This window comes from Phascolarctos cinereus, unplaced genomic scaffold (assembly GCF_003287225.1).
Source record: "Phascolarctos cinereus isolate Bilbo 61053 unplaced genomic scaffold, phaCin_HiC Scaffold_5;HRSCAF=322, whole genome shotgun sequence".
Taxonomy (NCBI): Eukaryota; Metazoa; Chordata; class Mammalia; order Diprotodontia; family Phascolarctidae; genus Phascolarctos; species Phascolarctos cinereus.
Genome location: NW_027555958.1, coordinates 249,693,386 through 249,721,260, shown reverse-complemented (window position 1 = coordinate 249,721,260; position 27,875 = coordinate 249,693,386). Strand labels below are relative to the sequence as shown.

The 27,875-nt window shown below is 37.4% G+C and overlaps 2 protein-coding genes across 5 annotated transcripts in view; one reads left to right on the top strand and one right to left on the bottom strand.

Moving 5' to 3' along the window:
- The window catches only part of LOC110202632 (putative olfactory receptor 2W6), a 227,827-nt gene that overhangs the window by 54,182 nt on the left and 145,770 nt on the right, over nucleotides 1–27,875 (top strand). For 2 of the 4 annotated variants that reach the window (XR_013487094.1, XR_013487093.1), the window contains exon 2: nucleotides 166–1,462. Coding sequence is in view for 2 of the 4 variants with exons in the window: in XM_078155534.1 (XP_078011660.1) it covers nucleotides 6,723–7,652 (930 nt within the window). In the remaining 2 variants the exon portion in view is untranslated. Of the gene's footprint in view, nucleotides 1–165; nucleotides 12,181–27,875 lie in introns of those variants that run through there. The other 2 variants (XM_078155534.1, XM_078155535.1) reach the window with 1 other exon arrangement.
- On the bottom strand, nucleotides 19,211–20,204 carry LOC110202631 (putative olfactory receptor 2W6). The gene has a single exon (XM_020978865.2). It carries the CDS (start codon nucleotides 20,202–20,204, stop codon nucleotides 19,275–19,277), a length of 930 nt encoding a protein of 309 aa, XP_020834524.1. The 3' UTR covers nucleotides 19,211–19,274.

The window sequence follows — 27,875 nt, the reverse complement described above, 5'->3', positions numbered from 1 at the left end:
AGCCCTTATAAACTTTAATATGCTACACAAATGTCAACTCTCTTTTGTTGTTGTTCAGTCGTTACAGTAGTATCTGACTCTTTGTGAATTCATTTAGGATTTTCTTGGTAAAGATTTTGGAATGGTATGCCATTTCCTATCATATTCTTTTCTGTGTTTTCCCAGAAATTCACCACAAGGATTCCACTCAAGATTCTGGAGGATTTCCATGTTGTCTCCTGACATTATGTCTGCATGGGTTACCCAAAAATTGTTTCTTACTCTTACCACATGACCAGCACATCTTCATTTTAAGCAGAGATTTCCCCAAGAATGTTCACTCAAGTTCCTTTTCTTTTTTTACTCAAGTTCCTTGAACTTATTACATGATGCTCAGCCTCTTTGTCCCCACTATAAATCTCCCTATTATCTTTGACATAATATAAATTTTTAATTCCTCAAAGACTGTGGTCTTCAATGGTTGATAGCTTTACTGTAACATAGTAGAATACTGGATATTGGCATGAAAAAAGATGGGTTTTTTTTCTGGGAGAAGTCTGAGGCCATTAAAAGAGCACATATGGAAATACATATATAGATCATATATGTATGTGTTTATATATGTGTGTATATGTGTATACACACATATTTATTAATTGATAGAGAATTAAATGAAATGTAATGGACAATATCAGCTTTCTTACTGTCCTCTGCCATCATTATCATTAGGTATAGTTTTAGAAATTCTAGAAAAAAGAATGTTAAAGGCAGTTTTCAGATGAAGATATTAAAGCTATCTATAGTCATATGAAATACTCTAAATCACTATTGATTAGAGAAATGCAAATTAAAACAACTCTAAGGTGCCACCTCACAACTATTAGATTGGCTAATATGATGGAAAAGGAAAATGATAAATGTTGAAGATGATGTGGAAAAATTGAGACACTAATGCATTGTTGATGTAGTTCTGAACTGATTCAACCATTCTGGAGAACAATTTGGAACTATGCCCAAAGGTCAAACTGTGCATACCCTTTGATCCAGCAATACCACTACTAGGTCTGTATCTCAAAGAGATCATAGAAAAGGAGAAAGGACCTACATGTTCAAACATATTTATAACAGCTCTTTTTGTGGTGGCAAAGAATTGGAAATTGAGGGGATGCCCATCAATTGGGGAATGGCTGAACGAATTGTGGTGTATGAATGTAACGGAATACTATTGTGCTATAAGAAATGATGAACAGGCAGATTTCAGAAAAACCTGGAAAGACTTACATGAACTGATGCTGAGTAAAGTGAGCAGAACTGGGAGAACATTGTGCACAGTAACAGCCACATTGTGTTATGATCAACTATGATCGAAGACAATTCCAAAAGACTCATTATGGAAGATGTTATCCACATCCAGAGAAAGAACTATGGAGTCTGAATGCAGATCCAAGTATACTATTTTCATTTTGAGAGATTGATTTCCAAGGTATGTGAAAAAGAGTGCAGGGCCAAAGGCATTAAAAAATATATCAAATGCTATTATTGGTCTCCAAAAGGTAATCAAGAGTATCAATAGAAACTCTCATCAAACCTTCAATTTTTTCACCTTTGTGAAATTTTAATGCAAATAATATATGCATTCTTGATCAAAACAAGAGAGAACAGGCAAAGTTGTGCATATAATATTTAATCATATTGTTACCCAAAATAATTGCATAAAGAAGTGTAGAGGATGTCATAAGAGAGATATATGAAATGTCTGTTCTTAGCCTTAATAGTTTATTCCTTTCCGTAACTACATGACTGTTTTTTTTTGTGTCTTTTCCCTTTTGTTCTGTTTCTTCTTTCACAACATGACTGATGTGGAAATACATTTGCATGTTTAACCTATATCAGATTGTATATGTATATGTATATTATACATGCAAATGTATAACATAATATACTGCTGCTATCTTGGGGGGAATGGAAGGGAGAAAAAATTCGAAACTCAAAATCTCATAAAAATGAATGCTGAAAACTATCTTTACACATAATTGGAAAAAATAGAATACTACTTACAAAAGAAAGAATGTTAAAACAAATTAAGGAAATAAACATAGGCAAAGTAGAAGTCAAAATCAATCAATTTTCAGATAATGTATGTCCATACATGTACACAGACAAACACATATAGAAAACACTCTAGGTTTTCTAATTAACAGCATGTTAATAAATATTCTCCATTCCTTATTTTTTTTTCCTGTCTGTATGGTAGAGCCAAATTCTTTCCTGTGAGTAAGGATCTCATCTCTTCTCTCCTTCTCTTCCCTTCTCTCTTCTCTTTTCCTTGAAATGAGAATGGCCAGTAAGGGTATTTCCTCAAATGGAGTTACTAGGAAGGAACTTATGAATTGGAGGAACTTCCATTGGAATGGAGGTGAAGAAGTCCTCTCAGATTCATGAGCTGAGCTAGTTTTGAAGATATCTCTTGCAACTCATTTCAAGGAAATTATCTTTCACACTTAACTATCTAATTTGCTTTATTAAGCAGACATCATATTTATTCTAATACGTGATTTTTTTTGAGGGCAGTCATTATATTTGTTAAATCATCGTATCCCCAGCATTTAATAGAATATCCAATTTTACAGGCAAAGAAATTGAATCCCAGAGAGGGAGAATGATTTCCCCACGTGATTAGTGATATAAACAAAAACTAAAATACTTATCACTATTTACCTAAAACCAGAGGTGTGCCGGAGCCAGCTTTAACCACTATCTAGCCAATTGTTAAATTTTTAGTGTGAGCATTTACACCTTGGAAGTCAGCAAACATCACCAATCAAAGCTTGATTTCTTAATTTGTTAATGGTCTAGAGTCTAGACTTAAGAAAGTGATGGTGAAAATGTTAATAATGGAGATTAAACTTTAAAGTTTGCCATGTGCACATTTTTTTGTGAAATGGTTGTTAAAAATTTACTACCACACCCTTGCCTAAAGCCCAGTCTAGGATTCTTTTTATCAGTTAGGATTAAGTCACATAAGGTTCTAAGTGTAAGAGATGGCATTTAAATGCATGTGTTCTGCTTTCGGAGCCAGTGCTCTTTCCATTGTACAGTGGAACAGAATATGGAGGACAAGGTTGTAAACAATAAAAAGGCAGGTTTTCAACAACTGCATACCATATGTGATTGTACAAAATCTATTCTCTGTGCATTTTCCTCTAGAGGCCTTCAGAAATAACATTCATATAAGTTATGAATATATGAAAATGTAAAACATATTTTAAAATACTACAACCTAACGTAAGATTCATTTTGTAAGAGTTGGGAAGGAAACTGATTGAAAACAGGGTGAGTATAGTGGAAAAATATCTGAAGGCAAACAAAGTAGACTTCATGATAAGATTAACTGAACAACTATACAAAATAATGATGAAATTTAAAGCAGTTAAACAAATGAATTTGTACTTTAACATAATCATGTCTTCCTGAATAGATTAAACATGCTAACTGGACTAAATATTAATATTTTTAAAAGGGAGGTGCTTTATCTTCAATGTAAGTAGTTGTTACCTTCCCCTTTGTCCAAGTCATCTATCATGTAATGGGGAAGTAAAGTATGCAGAATGATAACTGAATAAATTGAAATGTTTTCATTACAAATGGGAAATTCCATGGGAAGGCAGAGAGACTCCATCACTTCAGGGATTTCTTTCTGTACCTCCTCTCTAGGCTTGTAAAAGTTTTATGCTAATTGATCACTAAGGGATTTGAGTATTTGGGGAATGCTTCAGAAGGAAAAAAAATGGAGTTTATTAGAGAATTATTCTGTGTGCTCATACATCTAATCTTGAAGACCTATAAAAGCTAGTCTAGGGAACCCTGAGTTTAACCCTTTTGGGCAGAGCCAGGAACTCTCAGTCACTGGGTAGGAACAAAGACTTCTCTGTTTCTGGCTTCCTCACTCTGATGACTCTTACCTGAGGGCCGACAATAGGTAGGCAAAAAACTTTCTGAGGGGTCAGGAAGAAGGAAGAATCAAAGACAAAGTTGCAAATGTTGAAGACAAAGAGAGGAACAGAAGTCAGAACAAATAGCTGATTTGGTAGGGAGCAAAATCCCAGTTTGGACATGTTGAATTTGATGCTCCAGTGGTTTGCATAGGTAGAGATAATTCACGGGCAGGTGAAAACATGTTTGTAGTTTAGAAGACATGCCATTACTGGAGTAGGCAGTTGTCTGCAAAGAAATTGGTAGCTGAGGAAATGAATGAAATTATACAGGAAAACATTCTATAAATTAGGTAGGAGTCGGAAACTTGAGAACAAAGTGATTGCAAAAATGAAGTTAAACACCTGTGATAGGTAATAAGGGAAACATGAAAGATATAAAGCTTAAATAAGATGGTTCCTGCCATCATACAGTCTAGATTCTAGCATATTTCTGTCTTCGCTTCTGTTGATTAGAACTCAGTGTAACTGAAAACAAAATGGGTTTTATCTGAATTGGATAGTGAACTTAAAATAAAGAATTCCACCCTCCCTGTGTGGCTACATGTTTCACTTCTAATCAGTTAATCAGTGAGCATATTTTAAAGCACCTATTATTTTCACTGGAGTGTGATGAGAGAGCAGGGCATGACTAAGATGGTATCAGTGATAATGGAAAAGATGGGAAACCAGTGGGAGTTAGGAAGGATTGACTTAATTTGGTGATTGATTGGGTATAGTAGAAGACTCAAGAATGACTCCAGGTTTTGGAGACAGGTTGACAGAAACTTGTAATGTCATTGTGAGATATTGAGAAGTCAAGAGTAAGATCTTATTTTGGAGGAAATGTGAATTCTGTTTGTAGATACATTGAGTTCGAAATGACTGCAAGATATCTTACTGGAGATATCCACTGAAGTGGGGAGAGAGTAGGAGTTGTGAAGGCTAGAGCCATAGATTTGTGAATTATCTATGTAGACTCTAGAATTGAAGACAGGATTAATACTAGTGGAGATAGGAAATATAGAGAAAGGCAGAGAGTTTAGGACTAAGCCTTTTGATTCATCTATATTTAGGAAAGTAGAGCACATGGCAGAGTCAGTGAAAGAGATGAAGGGATAGCTAGTGAGTTAGGAAGAGATACCCCCTCTCCCCCAATCCTCGAGCATTGGTGTCATACAATGAGGTAAAAAAGAGGGCTTCAAAAAGGGAAGAGTTGTCAGAAGTGTACAATGCTGCATGCATGTCAGGGGAAATGGGGACTGAAGAAAATGTCAGCTACAAGTCTGGATTTGCATTATTTAACATGATGATGGGTGACATCTGCATAATATTTTCAGTAGAAAGAACTTTGTGTTCTTTGTCTTGGTTGATCCTCAGAACAACCTGGTAAGCTACATAATGAAAGTGCTATTACTCCCATTTTACAGAAAAGGAAACTGAGCTTCACAAAGGTTAAATGACTTTTCCAAGGTCGCACAGCTGGTAAGTACTAGAGTTTGTTTTGAAATCTGGGCCTTTTGCTGCCAGGTACTGCACTCATGCTATGACCCCTTAGCCTTCCCTCTCAAAACTCTACTTTATCTGCTATATCCAAGGAACTTTCTTTCTCTAACTACATGGACTTTGAACAGACATGGAAGGAGTATTAGAAAACATATCAGTATCTGGGGCCTAAATCCTGGGATCTAGAGGCAACTCATGAGGGTGAGTTTTTATTCCTTTTGAATTTCCAAAAATAGAAGATGCAGGCTCTCAAAAAACAAAGGAACAGTAGCTTTTCTAGGGATATGTTATTCAGTTACTTTCTGAAAGAGGATCCTTTATGTTTCCTGGATACCAAAGATTATTTGGAAAATGAAACAAAATACAGCCTTTTATACCATGTTTTTGAGTTCTTTCTCTTCTGGTCCCCTATGTTTACTTGTATTGCATGTAGTGGAAATGTTAGGTATCTATGTATACATGTATAAGCATGGTTATATAGTTACAGTCTTTCAGGAAGTCTCCCATCTGATGAATAGCATGCATTGGCATAATTGTTGGGGAGGGTGTACTTGAAACCAGTGAATATGTCCTTCCTAGCACTAACTAAATTTAGTGCTGGCCAAGCATCTTCTAATAACTTACTTAATACATTTATCTCAACCACTTCTCTTCTTGCTATCATTTTCCCCTTCCACTATCTTCCAGAATAGGGAACATGTATATACTGCTTTATTGACATAATAATTGAATCACAGAATGTCAGAGCTGGGAAGAACTTCAGAAGCCATATCACTTGGCCCATACATGGTCAAGGATCTCCTCTGTGAAATACCAGAAGAGTATTCCTCCAACCTGGCTCTTCATGTTGGATTTCTTGGTTTTCTGCTTCTAATCCTCACATCCTTAATTTTCCCAAGCAGGAAGGCAAGGCTTTGTGGTAACAACATTTGTATCATGAAATCCTATTGATTTGAGGGAAGGCAAATCAAGTTCAAGGAAAGAGCAATTCATGTTACTTACCTTTCATAAATTTTGTCCTCTTGGTGACTATAAGATAGTGGAAATATAAGTCTACAAAACCAGATAATTCAGTCAATTCCACTGGGGAGAATATCTGCTCTCATTGTCATTTTTCATTATGTAAAAACTGGGTTTTACCCATAGAGTGATACCACATATAATGCCACCCAGCTAATTGATCAAATTTTCACTTTTTAATTATTTGTTTAGACATTTTGTAGGTGCAAACTCATCTGACTGCAGGAGGTGAAAAATGATCAGAGGATGGAAGTTAATGAAAGCTCAGGAGGATATTTCATCTTGATGGGCTTTTCTGACCAACCTCAATTAGAGTTGATCCTTTCGGTATTTGTCTCTGTGTTCTACACCATTACATTGATGGGCAACATGACAATTATCATCTTGTCTTTTCTGGACTTTCGGCTCCTCACTCCTATGTACTTCTTCCTCAGAAACCTCTCGGTCTTGGACATCTGTTTCACAACCAGCATTGTCCCCCAAATGCTGATGAACATCTGGGGGCATAATAAGAGAATCAGTTATATTGGCTGCTTGGTCCAATACTCAGTAGCTTTGGCTCTTGGATCTACTGAATGTGTGCTTCTTGCTGTGATGGCTGTGGACCGCTATGTTGCTGTCTGCTGGCCCCTGCGCTATGCCACCATCATGCATTCTCGGCTCTGCCATCTCCTGGCAGCTGCTTCCTGGTTCTCAGGCTTTGTTAATTCACTCCTTCAGTCATCTTTGGCCATGGTGTTGCCATTGTGTGGCCACCGCCAGGTAGACCATTTCCTTTGTGAGTTGCTTGTTATTATTAAGCTATCTTGTGTGGACACTAGGTCAATGGACTCTAAAATGTTCATTGCTCGCCTGATCATTCTGGCCATCCCTGTCTCTATCATCCTCACTTCATATGCTTGCATTGCTTGGGTAGTGGCAAAGATTCGCTCAGCTGAGGGACAGAGGAAGGCTTTTGGGACCTGTGCCTCACACTTGATGGTGGTTTCATTGTTCTATGGGACTATCATGTCATTGTATCTTCAGCCCAAGAACAATTATTCTCAAGGCCAAGTCAAGGTCCTGGCCCTTATCTATACCATTATAGCTCCCACCCTCAACCCTTTGATATATACACTGAGAAATAAAGATATAAATAAGGCAATTAAGAAAGTAATGGGGAAAGATCAAACCTAATGAGTTATAAAAACTGGAAATAATTAGATCATATATTTAAAAGTAGATGGTTCCATAGAAACTCTTTGGTCATCCCCTCCCCCCAACACTTTTCATAGATAAGGAAATTAGGACCTAGAGAGCTTAAGTGATTTGTTGAAAGCAGCACTTGAACCCAGGTCCTCTGACTCTAAGTGTGCTTCCCACAGTATCATGCTACCTATAAGTCATCATCTAAGAGGGCAATGTAAGAGTTGTCTGCTATAAACTCTCTAGTGCTCAGTAACCTGGATTACTTGACATAGGTTGTCAGATCCTGGCAAAGTAAGATATGCAGGGAAGAGAGGAGTTACAATTTCAGAGTAGTGTGTCAGAAGAGATATTGGAACTGAGCAAATAGATTTGGAAATCATCATCTGTGATTCTAAGTGCAGAATAAAGGTAGAGATGTTATTCTTTTCTCTTTTTCATTTTTTAAAAAATAAATTGACTTTTTTCTTTTGCTTTCAAGCCTAACAATTTTCAACAAACACAAAGATTTCCATACACAAAGAACAAGAAGAAAGGCTTATATGAGAAATTTAATTTTCTCTTATGTAGTTACTTGTTTAAAAGGCATATATTGATTTATAATTTGTAAGGTAGTAATAGATCTAAATTTATCAATAATGGTAATCATGGTTTACTCCAGACATCTTTTGCTACTTAATACCAATCACAAAAGTGTTTGGATATAAAAAATATCTAAATTTTGGCATTGTTTAGACCAGCAAGGTCAATCACATGGCCAGAAATGTTCCAGCGTGTAGTTCAAACCAGACTAAAATGTAACTGCAAAATACTTAAGAAAATAAATAAAAATAGAATAGAATATAGATAATGTTGATATGTGGTTTTCTAAATCAATATGCAGCAGCAGGGATCCTTATGTACGTTTTAATAATCTTGGTTTCTAATTGAACTTGACACCACTGGTGCAGACAAATGATCCAGGAAATTGAATTTTGAATTTCTCATTCAATAGGTTTAGCTACCACAGAGCTTTTGCCTAAGGATACTGAAATCTAGCAGTTTGTGTTTGCCTGTATTCAATATGTCCATAACTCCTCACAGTTACCCTGTAGTAATACTGAAGTATAAGATAGGCACCATAAGCATAGAATTTTAAAGCGAAACTCATCTTAGAAATCAACTTCCTGATAACTCAGAAATCTCTCCTGTAGTAGCCCTGGCTCATAGGCATCTAAGTTTTAGTTGATACTTCTAATGATAGTGTTCTGAGAACTACTGAAGGCAACTTATTCCATTATTTAGGACCTCTAACTGTTCAGAAATTCCTTTGCATATTGAGATGCAATACACACACACACACACACACACACACACACACACAAACACACACACACACACACACACACACATCCATTTATCCTCAGCCCACAATCTTTAAATGCCCTTCTAGCTTTAAATTCTATAATTTTGGTTCTGGGAAAATGCAAGACTATTTGGTTACTTGTTAAACATTTGAAGACAATGATTACATCTCCTTGAAGCTTCATCTCCAGGCTAAATATCTCCAATTCCTTAAACCATTCCTCATATAACGTAGTTTTCAGACTCACATTTTTCTGACATCCTTTAGTTTGTGAATATTCCTCTTAAAATCTGGGGACAAGAAATGAATAAAGTACTACAAGTGTATTATGACCAGGCTAGAGTACAGTTGGATTCATTACTTTGTGTGACTTTGATCCTATATATCTTAGAGGCAGCATAATGTCAGGAACAGATTATGGGACTTGGAGTCAGAAGAGCTGGTTTGTATGTAGCTCCTGCCACACGTGGGAACTTAGACAAGTCATCTAACTTTTCTGAGTTTCAGTTTCATTATTTATAAAAAAAGAATAAATAACTTTACAGAACTATTGAGATGAAGGCATTTTATAAGTTGTAGAATTCTACATAAATATGAGCTGTTATTAATCTAATAATTAAGTGTTATTAACCTGAAATTGTGGCCATTTTTCTAGTTGCAACAGATTAAGTTTTTGATTAGCTGAAATCTCTAGATCTTTTTCATCTGAAGCAAAGTAGGACAATCCCCGCCCCCCCTTTCTGCTGAGACAATAAGGGTAAAGTGACTTGCCCAGAGTCACACAGCTAGTAAGTGTCAAGTGTCTGAGATCAGATTTGAACTCAGGTCCTCCTTACTTCAAGGCCAGGGCTCTATCCACTGGCCATCTAGCTGCCCTCCTTTTTTTTTAACCTAAACGAAAAACTTTCTATTCTTCAGTATTGATTTTAGTTTTAATCCAGTGTGTCAAGAATTTGTCAAATTTTAATTGTCATCTATTATAATTCCAGCTCTAGCTCATCTATATGTTTTAGAAACATGTCAAAAGTCAAATAAACAAGTTTTTATTAAGTACTTACCATGTTCAGGGAGTAGCAAGGTGGCCTAGTGGATAGAACACTAGATCTGAAGTCAGGAACAGTTGAGCTCAAATGCAGCCTCAGACACTTCTTAGCTGTGTGACCTTGGGCAAGTCATTTGACCTCTGTTTGCCTAAAAAAAGGATCCACTAGAGAAGAAAATGGCCAACCACTCTAGTTTCTTGCCAAGAAAACCCCATGGACAGCTATAGTCCATGGGGTCACAAAGAAGCTGACCCCATTTGTCAACAACAACAGCAACAACAACAACAACAACACCGTGACAAGTCCTGAGAGTGCAAACACAAACAAAAAGAAAGAGAGTTTCTCCCCTCAAGGAGCTTGCATTCTAACGGGAGAAAGCTGAAAAGGTGAGGGGAAAAAGTACGGTGAATAAAAAAGTCCAGAGAGCCAGGAGCAGAGCCTTGAGAGAAATAGAAAAGTGGACATGGCTGGCCTGAGTAATAAAACACAATGTTCTGATGCTTATTATTTATGAAAATTTTGGGTGAGGATAAAAAAATGAAGCTTTGAAGCTCTTCATTTGGGAACTCCCTCCAACTTGACCTATTAATCAACATTTTTATTGTTCCATTAGGTATCAGTCTATTTAGTATTACTTTTTTTTTACTTTTTTTTTTAGTATTACTTTTTAATGTACTGTTTGTATACTACTACTATTTAATGTAGTATTTAATGCATCCAGCCAATATTTCACTACCTCATTCACAAGAATATCAAGATCATATTTTGCTAGAATATTTTGCTGGAATCAGCACAATTCATATATTTCTTTCTTCTAGTTTTTGCAATCTTGTAATCTTATAAAAATGAAAATGACTATTTTTGATATATCATGTGTTAGTGAATTAATGTCCCACAATCTCTTCTAGATTCTCACAAACCATCCATTTAAAAATTTGTTCTAAAGTTTTTTGAGAGAATGATATCAAATTTATCAATCTATAATAACAATTTCTGAACTTCATATCCTTATGATCTCAAGAGATTTGAGAACTTCTCTGTCATTTTGAGTGTGTCCCTCATGATGCATTTTGAGAGGATATGGATAAGAGTTTTATAGGCATAGCTAGGTTACAATGTATACAGCAGTGGAGAATGTACACATTTATGAGATCCAAGATTCTTTGGAATATTGGTATATCATTTCTGGAATCTATTCTTACTCCCTTTTGAAAATCAGGATATTTGTCAATGTTCAGGCTTTTATTACCTCTCTCTCTCCTCTTCTCGAGACTTCAGAAAAATTATTGATAATTGTTCTGAAATCTCACCTGAATATTGGATCTATACATTGGAATATGGTTATCTGAACCTGAAAACTTGAACTCATACAGAGTATTTCTGTTCAGTCATGTGATCTTCTTGCCTATCTTGTGATTCAACCTTTAAACTATTTGTTTCAACCTTCCCACTTAAAAAAATCATTTTCACTGATAGACAAGATAATAATAACTTACATTTATATAGCCCTTTGAGATTTGAAAGTGCTTTATATATATCAGTTAATTCTCATGACACTGTGAAAATAAATGTTATTATTACATCTAGTTTATAGATGAGATAACAGATTACTGAGAGGAGAGAAGTGACATGCTCAGGATCACACATCTAATAAGTAAGTAGGAGTGGAACCCAGCTTTTCTTAACTCCAAGTATAGCTCTCCAAACCAGGTGTTTTTTAACCTTTTCTGAGTTGTAGACTGCTTTAGCAGTTCGGGTAAATCCTATTGAGGCCTTCCCAAAACAATATTTTTAAACCACAAAATAAAATTCATTGGATTACAAAGGAAACAAATTATCTTAAAATTTACTTATTGAAATATTAAAGAATAAGAAACTCATGTGTCCCAGGTAAAGAATTCTTGCCTAAGTGAATCAAAAATTAAATAGTACTGCTTTCTCTTTGTCACCCATTATCAACCCTAAGCCGTAAGATTATTTTGACCTTCTTTTTTACTGTTTTGTAAATAGCTAAAAATACCCATTTGTTTTCTTATGAAGTGTCTTTCTTTCTCTTTTTCTTTCTTTCTTTCTTTCTTTCTTTCTTTCTTTCTTTCTTTCTTTCTTTCTTTCTTTCTTTCTTTCTTTCTTTCTTTCTCCTTCCCTCCTTCCCTCCTTCTTCTCTTTCTTTCTTTCTTTCTTTCTTTCTTTCTTTCTTTTTTCTTTTTTCTTTCTTTCTTTCTTTCTTTCTTTCTTTCTTTCTTTCTTTCTTTCTTTCTTTCTTTCTTTCTTCTTCCTTCCCTCCCTCCTTCCCTCCTTAAAGACAAATGGTTAGTCAAGGCACATTTATTAATCACCTACTATGTGCTGGGCATTGTGCTAAGCACTGAGGTTACAAAGTAAGGCAAATAATAGTTCTTTTCAATTTAATTTAATTTTATATTTTTTTTTCGCTAGGCAATGGGGTTAAGTGACTTGCTCAGGGTCACACAGCTAGTGAGTGTTATGTGCCTGAGACTGGATTTGAACTCAGGTCCTCCTGAATCCAGGGCCGGTGCTCTATCCACTGCACCACCTAGCTGCCCCAAAAAACAGTTCTTGCTCCCAAGGAGCTCACAGCATAATTGGAGACAACATTATTTTTTTTTAAAGTACATTTTTATTACTATCTTCTGTTTTACACCATCTACATTTTTCCCAGTATCCCTCACTTTGTCTCCTCCCAGACAGTCATCCCATATAGCTGAGAATATTCCAAACCTGCTACATCTGCCCAGTGTTCCCCTGAAAAGACTAAGTCGTTGGGACTTATCCCTTAGCTGCCAGTTTCCTCTAGTTGTCTCTTTGTTGCCTCTCATTTTCAGCCTGCCCCACAATAAAAGGATGCTGATCCTAGACTTTCCTATGACTCATTGTGCATTTTTGCAAGGTGCCCTCCATGATGAGTATTCCTTTTCTTTGTCTTTTCAATTAATTAATTAATTAATTAATTTTTAGTTTTCAACATTCACTTCCATAAGATTTTGAGTTCTAAAATTTCTCCCCATCTCTCCCCTCTCCCACCCGAAGACAGTGTGCATTCTGAATACTCCTCCCAATCTGTCCTCCCTTCCATCACCCCTCTCCTTCTCTTACCCCTTTCCCCTTCTATTTTCCTGTAGGGCAGGATAGATTTCTATACCCTATTGCTTGTATATCTTATTTCCTAGTTGCAAGTAAAAACAATTTTTAACATTCATTTTCAAAACTTTGAATTCCAAATTCTCTCCCTTCCTCCCTCCCCACCCAACCTCATTGAGAAGACAAGCAATTTGGGGCAGCTAGGTGGCACAGTGGAGAAGACCACCAGCCCTGGATTCAGGAGGACCTGAGTTCATATCTGGCCTCAGACATATAACACTTACTAGCTGTGTGACCCTGGGCAGATCACTTAACCCTATTGCCTAACCAAAAAAAAAAAAGCAAGCAATTGGATATAGGTTATACATGTGTAGTCATGCAAAACATTTCCATAACAGTCATGTTGTGAAAGACTGACTATATTTACCCCATCCTATCCCACCCTACATTTATTCTATTCTCTCCTTTGATCCCATCCTTCCTCAAAAGTGTTTGCTTCTGATTACCTCCTTCCCCAATCTACCTTCTATCATTCTCCCTTCTCTTATCACCTTCCCTCCTATTTTCCTGTAGGGTAAGATAGATTTCCAAACCCAATTGAATGTGTATGTGTGGTTTTTTTTGGGGGGGTTAGGCAATGGGGTTAAGAGACTTGCCCAGGGTCACACAGCTAGTAAGTGTCAAGCATCTGAGGCTGGATTTGAACTCAGGTCCTCCTGACTCCAGAGCTGGTACTCTACCCACTGAGCCACCTAGCTGCCCCACCCTTTTTTTGTGAGTGTGTATGTTATTCCTTCCTTAAGCCAAATCTGATGAGAGTAAGATTCATTCATTCTCTTCCACCTGCCCCCTCTTCCCCTTGACTGTTCAAGCTTTTTCTTGCCTCTTTTATGTGAGATGATTTACCCCATTCTACCTCTCCCTTGAGAGATATTTATAACTCATGAGAAAAGTCTCATGAGTTATAAATATCATCTTTCCATGTGGGAATGTAAGCAGTTCAACTTTACTAAGTCCCTTATGACTTATCTTGCTTGTTTACCTTTTCATGCTTCTCTTGAGTCTTGCATTTGAAAGTCATACTTTCTATTCAGTTCTGGTCTTTTCATCAAGAATGTTGGAAAATATTCTATTTCATTGAATGTCCGTTCTCCCCCTCCCCCCGAAGGATTATACTCAATTTTGCTGGGTAGGTGATTCTTGGTTTTAATCCTAGCTCCTTTGACCTCCAGAATATCATATTCCAAACCCTCTGATCCCTTAACATAGAAGCTGCTAAATCTTGTGTTATCCTGACTGTGGCTCTATGGGACTTGAATTATTTCTTTCTAGCTGCTTGTGATATTTTCTCCTTGATCTGGGAACTCAGGATTTTGGCTATAATATTCCTAGGAGTTTTCCTTTGGGGATCTCTTTCAGGAGGTGATTGGTGGATTCTTTCAATTTCTATTTTACCCTCTGGTTCTAGAATATCAGGGCAGTTTTCCTTGATAATTTCTTCTCAAAATCCTTTTTGAGCTCTTCCAAGACCTGAGACTGATTCATATTTTTCTTCAAGGCTTTGGATATAGGAGCTTTGACTTTGTTGTCTTCTTCTGTCTGTATGTTTTGATCTTCGTCACAAAAAAAAAGATTCTATAGTCTGATAGTTCTTTCGAGGTTTGCTCATGATCCCAGCCAATTACTTGAGTTATAATCTCTTTATTAAGGTAGAGGTTTGCTTCCAGTGTGGAGAATGTACTGTCCCAAGCTTCAGGGGCTCATACAGCTGTTTTCAGAGATACTTGTAGGGACCTGTAAATTTTCAGTTCTTCCAAGGTGGTATGATAAGGGGTGAGGTGTTTACTCTTTTCCTGTGCTCTGGTCTATGAGTGATTACAAGCACTCTTTTCTGTCTTGGAACTGTGAGGAGGATTCTCTCTATATCACCACTACGAGCTCCACCATACCAGTGCTCCTCCTTGCCCCAAGACCACCACCCAGAACTGTGACCCAGATCCAAGCATGGGCAAAGCAAGAGAATCCTGCACCAGCAGAGAGATCCCTGAAATCCCCCTCTGATCACCCACTCAATTCCCCCTCAGTCTGTGGGCCAAAAGCTCAGGAAGCAGCCGCCACTCCCGGGGCTGTGCTTAGGAGATGAGGCTGAGACCTAGTTTCTCTCTCACCACAGAAACAGACTTTTCCCACTGACCTTCTAAGTCGTCTTTGGCGTTCATGGGTTGAAAAGTCTGGAAACCACCACAGCTGCATGCCATTCAGTCCTCTGAGGCCTGCTCCAGATTCACTGTGGCCTGCGCGCCCATGCCAAACTGTGCTCCTCTACCCACATTGCGCGATGTACCTTTCTGATCAACCACCCAGGTTGTCTTGGGCTGGAAATTTGTTTCACTGTCTTTTTGTGGGTTCTGCTGCTTTAGAATTTGTTTAGAGGCATTTTTTATAAGTATTTGGAGGGGTTTGGGGGAGAGCTCAAGCAAGTCACTGTTTTCACTCTGCCATCTTGGCTCTGCGCCCCGATAATTTCTTGAAAAATGTTTTTTGGGCTCTTTTTTTTGATCATGGCTTTCAGGAAGTCCAATAATTTTTTAATTATCTCTCCTGGATCTGCTTTCCAGGTCAGTTGTTTTTTCAGATGAGATATTTCACATTGTCTTCTACTTTTTCATTCTTTTGGTTTTGCTTTATAATTTTTTGATTTCTCCTAGAGTCATTAGCTTCCATTTGCTTCATTCTAATTTTTAAGGAATTATTTTCTTCAGTGAGCCTTTAGACCTCCTTTTCTATTTAGCCAATTCTGCTTTTTAAGACATTCTTCTCCTTGTTGGCTTTTTGGACCTCTTTTGCCATTTGGGTTAGCCTATTTTTTTAAGGTGTTATTTTCTTCAGTATTTTTTTGGATCTCCTTTAGCAAGCTGTTGACTCATTTTTCATGATTTCCATGATTTCTCTTTCCAACTTTTTCTCTACTTCTCTTACTAGCTTTTCAAAATCTTTTTTGAGATCTTCCATGTCCTGAGACCAATTCATATATTTCTTTCAGGCTTTGGATGTAGCAGCTTTGACTTCGTTGTCTTCTTCTTGTTGTATGTTTTGATCTTCTTTGTCACCAAAGTAGTTTCTGAGTTTTTTTCCTGTTATTTGCTCATGTTTCCAGCCAATTTCTTGACTTTTTAATTCTTTATTAAGGAAGGCCCTACGTCCTTAAGGGTGTACTGTCTCAAGCTTCAGGGGTTTTGTGCAGCTGTTTTCAGAGATACTTTTAGGGACCTGTAAATTTTCAGTTTATTCCAAGGTGGTATGATCAAAGCAAAGGTGTTTACTCCTTTTCTGGCCTGTGCTCTGGTCTGTGAGTGACCACAAGAACTCTTTTCTGCCTTGGAACTGTGAGGAGAATTCCCTCTACATCACTGCCAGAAGCTCCACCACACCAGTGCTCCTCCTTGCTCCAGGACTGCCACCGAAGACTGTGACCCAGATCCAAGCATGGGAAAAGCAATATATTCCTATCTTAGTGTCAGCAAAGAGATCCTTGCAACCCTCCTTTGATGAATTGCTTGATCCCTCCACCATCTGTGGGATGAGAGCTCTGGAAGTAGCCACTGCTACCCTGGAGCTTCACCAGCGCTGGGGCTGGGCCACTCTCTTCTCTCACCCAGGTCCGACAGACCTTTCCCATGGACCTAAGTTATTTTTGATGTTTTGGGGTTGAGAAGTCTGGAAACCACCACTGCTGCCAGTGATTCAGTCCCCTGAGGCCTACTCTGGGTTTGTTGGGGCCCAATCTTTGCCTGCTTGGCTTATGCTGAACTGCATTACTCTCCCAGCCTTGTACAACAGAACTCACACTTTTCTAACCTTGGGTATAGCCAAGATTCTGTACTTTTCTGTACTTCTGTATTTGCTTATAGGACACAGAGAATAGCTTAGAATTTAAAGGTAGTGGAGACATTAGAGTTAATTTGTTGTGATTCCTTTATTAAACAGATGAAGAAACTTAAGAGGGTGTAAACAATAAAACTTTTATAGTTGATATAGCCCTTTCAACAGAATTGCCAACTGTTTTAATATTCATTATCTCATTTGATTTTCTCATAATGACTCACAACCCTCTGGGGCAAGTATACAAGTATGACAGGCAGGTCATCATCTTCTTCTTTGATTAGGAAACTGAGGATTAATAAGGCTAAGTGTTTCATCAAGGGTCACAGTCAGTAACTGTCCTAGGTGAAATCTGAATCCAGATACTTCCTACCTATGAAGTACAATCCTATTTTATATTATCTTTTGTGGGTAGTAAATAAAAGAACCAGAATATGGATGTAGTTCCTTTCATTCTAAATCCTTCAAAACTAAGTAAAGGAGGAGACACGGTTTGCCACACTTTTATAATTGAATTCAAATTCCCTTGTTCTATATAAACATGTGGAGAGTTCTCTTAGATAATTTATGCCTTTCCAGCTTCTGATTTGGATGTCAGAAAATCATGATTCTGGAAAAGAGAAAGGGAATAGGATAATGATACAACTTACAGGAAATTGTATTTTCCTTTGCATATATACTTGTTACTCTTGGGCACTGAATAGTCAGTGGAAAAGAATTTCTTTGAGATCTACTAAGATTCATTACTTTTTCTGTCACTCATATCAGACTGACTATTTTACACATTTTTTTTTCTTAAGCTATTTATTGTTGGTGTGATTCAGTCATGTCTGATTCTTTGTGACTCCATCTATGGAATTTTCTTGGCAAAGATACTGGAGTGGTTTGCCATATCCTTCTCCAGTGGCAAGGAGAGGTTAAGTGACTTGTCCAAGGTCAGACAGTTAGAAAGTTTCTGAGGCTAGATTTGAACTCAGGTCTTCCTGATTCAAAGTCCACTCTATCCATTGTGCTGCTTAGTTGCCCTCCAACTATGTCCTATGCCTAAACATCACCTTGGAAGTACAGAGCAAATGAATTTCTCTAATGTTACATCCTATCTTCTCTTTATGTGTCTTGTATGTACTTCTTTCTTTCCATTTTATTTCCCTCATTAAAACATAAGCTTCTTGAGCTTAGGGGATATTTTTGCTTTTCTTTATACATCTCTCAATGACCATGTAGTAAGTGCTTAATATTTGCTTGTTGATACATACAAATATATTCTATTTATATATAATATACATATACATATACATACATATATACATGTGTATATATGTATGTATATGTGTATATAGTCTATTCATCATTCTAATAGTTCTCCATTCAGGAAACTTTCTTGTGAAGAATTGGTTGGTTAGTCATGTACTTTATAGTCATGGGACTTGCTTATCTCTTTCCTTTCCCAGTCTATATAATCTTGTCTTAATTTTTCTCCTAGACAGTAATCTCTATGAAGAAAGGGACCATGTCTTTTTTAACCTCTGACTCTTCTTCTGCCTCTCCTATAGTGTTCTACATGCAGTTGGTGCTCAATTAATATTTTCTGAATGAATATTTAAAAATAAAAACCGATAAATGAAAAGTGATAAAATGTAACTACATGTATTCATTTTTATTCAATGTCATTAAATGTTTTCTCTCTGTCTTATGCATATTTGGCTACTCCACTAATTAGCCAGCCTTTATTATAAATTAGTGTTCATATTCCAAGCACACAGTGTCAAACACAACTAAGTACTTAAAATATTTTTTTCATAATGATGACAATAATGATATTGCTAATTATTAAACTGATTATGATATTGATGATGGTTCTTTTACCATAAAGAACAAATAATAAACCTAATGAAAGAATAATCAGCAGTATGTCTTCATTGATTAGCAGAAATGATAATTTAGAAACGTATTCATAGAAATTGGGTAGGAGACAAAAGAGTAAGGGGCCCTAACTGAGACATGGTGACATTCCATTATTGGGGTTGGGGGAGAGGTGCTAGAGGTTTCTTTTTGGAAGGGTCAGATGACTTCTAGGAAAATACTTACCATTCCAGAATATTAGGGAAAATTTCTAGGAATTGAGGAATAATACATAGTAACTTACTGTCAGCAGAAAAGGGAGAAAAATGCTGTCTGTCCCCATGAATCATCAGACTGCTTTCAGGTGGCAGATCTATCTTTTCTTCCACACCCTGTGTATCCCTATGCCTGCTCTTTCCCCATTACTTTTCTTACTGCTTTCTTTACATCATTATTCCTCAGGGTATAGATGAGAGGGTTAAGTGTAGGAGCTAGAATTGTATAGAGCACTGCTAGGGCTTTGCCTTGGTCCTGGGAGTAATTGTTTTTGGGTTGTAGATACACAAACATAATGGTCCCATAGAAAAGTGATACTACTAGCAGATGTGATGCACAAGTACCAAAGGCCTTCTTCCTACCATCAGCTGAACGGATCTTCACCACTGCCTGAGCAATGAACCCATATGAAGTTAAGATGATGGAGACAGGCATGGCAAGGATGATAAGACGGGCAATGAACATCTTAGACTCTGTTGGACCAGTGTCCACACAGGAAAGTTTGACAATGACCAGTAGCTCACAAAAGAAATGGTCCACTCTGTGGTTGCCACATCGAGGCAACACCATGGCCAGTGATGACTGTAGAAGGGAGTTGGCAAAGCCACCAGTCCAGGAAGCAGCCCCTAAGAGGTGGCAGAGGCGTGGATGCATGATCATAGCATAGCGTAGGGGCCAACAGACAGCAACATAACGATCAACGGCCATCACAGCAAGGAGCACACACTCAGTGGAGCCAAGAGCCAAGGCCACCCAGTACTGGACCATACATCCAGAGTAGCTGATCTTTTTGCTCCCTCCCCAGATATTCACCAGCATCTGGGGGACAATGCTAGTGGTGAAGCAAAGGTCTAGAAAGGAAAGGTTTCTGAGGAAGAAGTACATGGGAGTGTGGAGCCTGGAGTCCAGGAGAGAGAGCAGGATGATGGCAGTGTTACCCCCCAGTGTTATAGTATAGAACACAGAGACAAAGAGTGAGAGAACCAATTCCAATTCAGGTCGTTCAGAGAAACCCACTAAGATGAAATCACCTGAGCTGTCGTTGGCTGTTTCCATCCACTTTTTGCGCCGAGTCCCTTGTGAAGATTCAAGATTATCTGAAGGGTGAGATAGGAGTAAGACAAATAAATGTTCTTTTTTTTTTGATGAGGCAATCAGGGTTAAGTGACTTACCCAAGGTCACACAGCTAATAAGTGCCAAGTGTCTGGGGACAGATTTGAACTCAGGTCCTCCTGACTCCAAGGGCGGAGCTTTACTTACTACACCACCTAGATGCCCTGAATAAATGTTCTAATGAAAATAAGGCAATAGGCAGAAAAGAAATCAGACAGTGACTTTTATCAAGCATAGGAATTGAAATCAAATCATCAACAAGCATTTTTAAGTGCCTGCTATGTGCTAGTCTCTGTATTAAGCACAATGTTACAAAAAAAGTTAAAAAAATAGTCGCTGATCTTAAGGAGCTCACAGTCTAATGGGGGAGACAACATGTAAATAACAATGAACAAATTATAAATAAGATAAATTGGAGATACTAACACATGAAACGCTAGAATTGATTGGTATTGGGAAAGGCTTCTTAGTGGGATTTTAGTTGGTGTTTGAAAGAATTGAGGAGGGAGAGAATTCTAGGCATGGAGGAGAGCCAGTGAAAATGCTTGGAGTTGGGAGATGGTGTATCTAATGCAAGAAACAAAGAGGACAGTGGCATAGCATCACAGAGCATGAGAGTGGGATGGAAGGGGAGTGAAAAGAGTGGAAAGATAGGAAGGAGCCAGGTTATGAAGGGCTTTTCATGCAAAAAACCATATATTTGATTCTATGACAATAAGGAACCACTGGACTTTATAGAATAGAAGGGTGACATGGTCAAACCTGTCCTTTAGAAGATCAATGTGATGCCTAAGTGGAGGATGGGCTGGAGTAAAGAGAGACTTATTACAAGGAGACCAACAAGAAATCTACTAAAATAGTCCAGGAGAGAAGAGAGTTCTATGATAGGTGTTATGAAGGTAGAATTAACAGGACTTGGCAACAGGTTGGATATGGGGAGTGGATAAAGAACACATTAGATAGTATGCCCTCCTTAAGAGCAGGGGCTGTTTTTGTTTTTCATTGTATACAAACCAATGTCAACTGGCAAAGTTGACTGCCAATGTTGATTGGCAAAGCAAATAATAAGAAATTAAATATGGAACTAAAATTGGGTGGTGAGGCTAAAATAAATTACTTTACTATCATAATTTCATTACTCTTTATTTCCCTGTCATTGCTTCAGTTAAGCCAGAAATAGTAGATTATCATGATACTCATTAACTCCTATGAATCTCTTAATTTCTGCCTCCCATATCCTTCTTCAAATTTATTTCAATGTCATTCCCTTCATGCTTTCTATCTTTCAGCCAGATTGACTGTTTCCTAACTTAACATTCTATCTCTTATCTCAATGCCTTTGCACAAGCTGTCTGCTCTATCTGGACCACATTTACTCCCTCCCTTAGAATTTCTAGCTTCTTGTGGGGTGGAGCCAAAGTGGCAGAGAGAAGGCAGGGACTCACCTGAGCTTCCTCCAAACTTCTCCAAAACCTTTAAATAATGCCACTAAACAAATCCTGTAGTGGCAGAAACCACAAAAGAACAGACTGAAACAATTTTCCAGCCCAAGACAACTTAAAAGTTTGGCAGAAAAGGTCTGTGGCACTGGAGTGAGAGTAGAACACAGTCCAGTGCAGGCCAAGTCCCAGTAAACCAGGAGCAGGCCTTGGGAGTGAATGAATCAGCAGCTGCACTGGCTGCTTCCTGAACTCTTAGTCCACAGACAGTAAGGGGGTCAAACAATTGGTCAGAAGGAGATTGTAGGGATCCCTTTGCTGGCACTGGGGGCAGGACTTTTGTTTTGCCCATACTCAGATCCAGGTCACAGTCCTGGGTGGCAGTCCCAGGGCAAAGAGGAATAGGCCACAGCAGAGCTTGTGGCTGCAGAGGAGCAGGGATCCTGCTCACTGTTCCAGGGGAGAAAAGAATGCCTGTGGTCACTTACAGACCAGTGAAAAGTACAGGAGAATAGTAAACATACCTCTCCTTAGATCATACCACCTAGGAAAAACTGAAAACTTACAGGTCCCTAGAAGTATCTCTGAAAACAGCTGCATAAAACCCCTAGAGTTTGGGACAGTGCTACCTCCACCCTGGAAGTCGAACCTCACTTTACCAAAGAGTTAAAAGTCAAGAAGTAGGCTGGAAAATGAGCAAACAACAGAAAAAAAAATCTAACCATAGAAAGTTACTATGGTGACAAAGAAGATCAAAACACACACTCAGAAGACAGCAAGTCAAAATTCCTACGTTTAAAGCTTTCAAGAAAAATATGAATTAATCTCAGGCCAAGAAAGAGCTCAAAAAGGATTTTTAAAATCAAATAAGAGAGGTAGAGGAAAAATTGGGAAGAGAAATGAGAGTGATGCAAGAAAATCATGAGAAAGAGTCAACAGCTTGGTGAAGGAGGCACAAAAAAATTCACCTTAAAGAAGATAACACCTTCAAAAACAGACTAAGCTTACTGGTAAAAAGGGTATAAAAATCCAATCAGGAGAAGAACGCCTTGAAAAGCAGAATTGGTGTAATGGAAAAAAATATACAAAAATTCTGAAGAGAAGAGAACTCCTTAAACAACAAAATTGGCCAAATGGAAAAGGAGGCACAAAAATTAATCGAAGAAAAGAACTCATCAAAAAAAAAATAGAATTGGCCAAGTAGAAAAGGAGGTATAAAACCTTACTGAAGAAAATGATTTCTTAAAAATTAGATTGAGCAAGTGGAAGCTAATGACTTTATGAGACATCAAGAAAAAATAAAACAAAATTTAAGAAAATGAAAAGCTAGAAGACAATGTGAAATATCTTATCAGAAAAACAACTGACCTGGAAAACAAATCCAGGAGAGATAATTTAAAAATTATTGGACTTCCTGAAAGCTGTGATTAAAAAAGAAGCTTTGACATCATCTTTTAAGAAATTATTGAAGAGAAGATTCTTGGAAGATAGTGGAGTAGGTCAGAAAATTCCAAGCTCTCCAGGTCCCCCCCCCTTCCATCCCCCAAACAAGATAAAATAGTGCTTCAGGGTGAATGTAGATCAGTAAACATAAAGAAGAGTTGGGGCAGAACAGTTGTCCTCTTGGGATAATTAGAAAAGATCTGAAAAAAAATCCCAGGACCTAAGTTTGGTCCCTGTGAAGAGTAAACACCTCTGGGCTAGTTCCACTAAAACAACCAGTGGTGAAGACCCTGGGGCTAGCTGGGTTGGGAGGTAGATTTGACCTGAGCCACAGGAACTTTTACTCCTGGACAGTGTGGGGAGTCAGGTGTCTGAGCCAGGGAAGACTGAGGGAACCTCTGCTGATAAGGGCTCCTGGGGCCAGCTTTGCTGCTGAGACACAGCCTTAAGCAAGAAAGAACCAGAACATGTCCTATGAGGGCAGAAGCAGTGGGGCGGGATGTTGCTGTCTGTGGACATTCACAGGAAGGTAGAGTTCTTGGTTTTGGTTCCAAGCCAAAGAAGAGACCTGAAGGAGGACCTCAGGCTAGAGGCACCATCTCCCATACCTTAAGACTAGAGGTGATTAGAATAACTTCCTATAAATTAAAAAAAAAAGAAAGATCAGGCAAAGGAGAAAGTTACTGTGAGAATAAAGAAGACTGGAGTTGATCTTTACAGGAGGATATTGAAGTTGAAAAGAGTAATGTTAAATGTCACCTGCTCAAAAAGAATTCATAGAAGAACTTAAAAAAAGACTTAAAAAATCAAATGAGAGAGATTGAGGGAAAATTAAAAAAAATAAGAACAATCCAAGAGAAACAAGAAGATCATGAAAAGAAAGTCAAGCAATTAGAAAAAGAGATCCGAATCAAGGAAGAAAACCACTCCTTGAAAATTAGAATTGGGTGAGGGGAAGCCAGTGAAGTTATGAGACCAAGAAATTATAAAACAAAACACAAAGAATGAAAAAATAGAAAAGAATGTGAAACATCTCATAAGAAAAACAGCTGATCTGGAAACAGATCCAGATGAGAAAACATAAGGATAATCAGAATATCCAAATACTACTATCAAAAAAAAAGAATGTTGATGTAACAATGAAAGAAATAATTAAAGAAAATCGTCCTGAAGTGTTAGAAAAAGAGGGGAATGTGGATATAGAAAAAAATCCACTGATCATCACCTGAAAGAGATCCTAAAGGAAAATCTGCAGGAATATTATAGTCAAATTCTGAAACCCCCAGCTCAAAGAGAAAATATTGTGAGAAACAAGAATAAAAAACAATTTAAATATGGTGGTGCCACAGTTAGAATCACACAAGACTTAGCAGTGGTGACACTGAAAGACTGCAGGTCTTGGAACACTATATATTGAAGAGCAAAAGAACTGGGCTTTCCATTGAAAATAAACCCAGCAAAGTTAAGCATAATCCTGAATGAAAAAAAAAGGATAGTCAATGAATTGCCAGACTTTCAAGATTTTGTTTTTAAAAAAACAAAACAAACAACCTGAACTTAACAGAATACATGCAAGATTCAAGAGAAATAAAAGGTACATGTACATACCAAAGACTAATTACAAGGGACTCAATAAGGACAGACTGTTTACTTTTTATATGAAGAAATGTAAAATGTGTGTCCAAGATTGTTATTAATAATTGGGTAGTTTGAAAGAAAGATTAAGGTAGACCTGAATATGATATGATTCTAAAAAACAAAACTGTTTAGGAAAAGGCAAAAAGAGTAAAACCCATATAAAACTGCTTGCCTTCTCAGTGAAGAGGGTGGGGAGGGAGGGAGAGAATTTGGAACTCAATTTTATAAATGAATGTTGATAATTGTTTTTACATGTAATTGGGGAAAAATAAAATTATTAAATAACAGTTTAAAAAAAAGAATTTCTTGCTTCTTTCAAGTTTAGATGCTACTTCATATACTTCTAGTTAGTATTCTTCCTTTCTTCATATAACCTCATATTTACTTCTCTGTGAACATATTATACTACTGAGAATGAAAGATTTTTGACAGGAGGGGCTTTTTTTTTGTCTTTGTATCTCTAGGCATAAAGTAGACTTTTCATAAATATTTCTTGAATTGAACTGGATTCACTATCACATGATTTTGAATTCAATTAAAATTTCTCCTCAGCACAATTGTCTCAATACCCTTTTGATCTGAAAAGAATTATATGGGGTTTTGATTGCTTTATTTTGTTTGTCATTGGATGGTAAGCTTCTGTAGAACAAAACTATATTGATTTTTAAAAATATAAGCAGTAGAATATCTAAAACTAGTGGCTACTCTATTGACACTCAATAAATTTATTAGTCCACTCCCAAATAACCCCTATCTTTCTGGACTGTTCAAATGTTTCTGGGGCAAGTCTTGGGAGAACTTTCTCATTCAAATCCACTTATATAAAAGTAGGATTCTTAAGGGAGATCAGTTTTTAGGTTAAGTTTAAAGGATGCATGGGATAGGTGGATGAAAAGGATGTGAATTATAGGTTGTTTCAGAAATGAAAACCACAGAGAATGTGGAAGGAAAAGCAGACAAGTGGGGAGAAAACCGAGATGTGAAGGTGGTATAATTACAATGGATTTGGAATGGTATAATTCAGTTATACTGAAACTAGGCCATTCTGGGGTGTGTGTGTGTTTGTGTGTGTGTGTGTGTGTACACATGCACAAGTGCTCATGTATGTATGTTTATTATAGGGTCATGAGGAGGAAATGATAAAAAAAGCATCCTAGTACTGGTAATCCACACAATATGGTTCTATTTATTTCTGTAGTACTATAGCTATGGCATGAACAAAGGTGACTTAGCAGAGTGACATGGGGAGGAAGAAAGGAAAACTCAGTAAGGTCATTCTTAGGGTGCTAGATTTCACGTTAGAATACTGGACTTGGAGTAAGGAAAATCTTGGCTCCAATCCCACATTTGTTGGATTAAATTGTTTTGTCATTTTCCCTCAGTTGTACAACTCTGGGACAATCATGAGGCCTCAGTCTCTTGGTCTGTAAAATGAAGGATTTTGATCAATAACTTCAAAGCTTTCTTCTGGCTCACAAAGTATGAGTTATGATCTTCTGGGTCTACAAATACTTAATAGTGGCACCGGGAGCCAACTCATCAACTTCATCTTTCAATTTTGGCCTATGGCTTGAAGCAATTTTTTAAAAAAAAATTATATCTTTGTTTCTATATTATTTTCATTTCTGAACCTACCTCTACCTTAGTAAGATAGTCCCTTACCCCTGAAACAGAATAAAAAGAGAAAACAAACAGTTCAGCTGAATCAACACAATCAACTGCATCTGACAATATATTCAATAACATACATCCATAACCCCACCTCTCCCAATCCCCTGCAAAGAAAGGGAGGTTTAGCAATTTATTTTAATCTTTAATCACCACAGTCTCCAGGGTGTTTTATATACTTCTCATGAAGAATCTTGGAAGTGGGAAGACAGGAGGGAGATAACCAGGGAGAGCTGGAAATTAGTTGGAATGAAGAGAAATATTTCATAAAGGAAGGTGATGAGTGGGTTTTCAGAGCAACATAAGAGAGCAGAATGGAGCAGACAAAGCAGAGATAATGAGTGTACTAGATGATTGGTAACTAACTAGTAACTAATAAATTGATCACCGTTTGGGCTAGTAAGCTTTGTGAAAATGAGGTCAAGGTTATGGGTGTGTTTTAATTACCTTACTAAAATGTTGGGTATGATCTTTTTATGGTACAGTAAGCCTCTCATTATAGGTTGGTATCAATGCTATTTAGAGGAAGGACAGGATGACAACTTTACAGGATGAGAAGGCATGGATGAGTAGGAACCTGCACTGTTGGAGGGGGTATCCTTATTGATGAAATCCCAGGTCTATCAAAGCACTGTAGCCTTCCATGATGCTCTTTACTGGCTATGAGTAAGCCATATTCTGAATACAATCTCACGATTTGATAAGAAAATGTAAATGTAAGTGTTTCAAAACCATTCACTGTCCTTTCTGGAAATGGGCAAGGTAATGAATGTACCTCTGGGGTAGGAATAAAACCCTTATCTTTACAATCATACTTCAAAATGAAAAGCGGGTTCTTTTGGTCCTTCAGCAAAATTCTGCTTTAATGCCTTATCACTGCATGGAAGTGTCCTGGATTCTTGAAGGTTATACCAGTGCAGCACTTGATCTGATGGGTTCTATCAAACTAGGATGTTTTCAAGAATAGGCTGGGTGAGGGACTGTTTATATATTATTAGAGGACTAGCCTAGCTAGAGTTAGGGAAGCACATCACCAGAAACTTGGTCAGAAGGAGAAATGAACAAATCTATCTAGTAAGGAAGTCTTCACATAGATTAAATAATATTCATTGAAATGTGTTTTTAACACTTGAAAGAGTTCCTAGTGGCATGAAAATTTAAGGAATCTTTATTTTGGTAGGGCCTGTATGGAACTGTTGTCAGTCCCTTCCTGTATTGATGAGATGTCTCTGAGAGATTCATTGAAAATGAAAAAATAAAACCTACCTTCAAACACACCTTGGCAGTGCAAGTGTTTATGTCCTACCACTTGAGATACTCTTTAGGACTTCTTCTGGATCTGTCCAAATTTTATGATACTACTATGGTATAGGAAGAGAGATCAGAGCTTCTAGGGAGGTGAGGAGAAGATAGTTTCTCTAATTC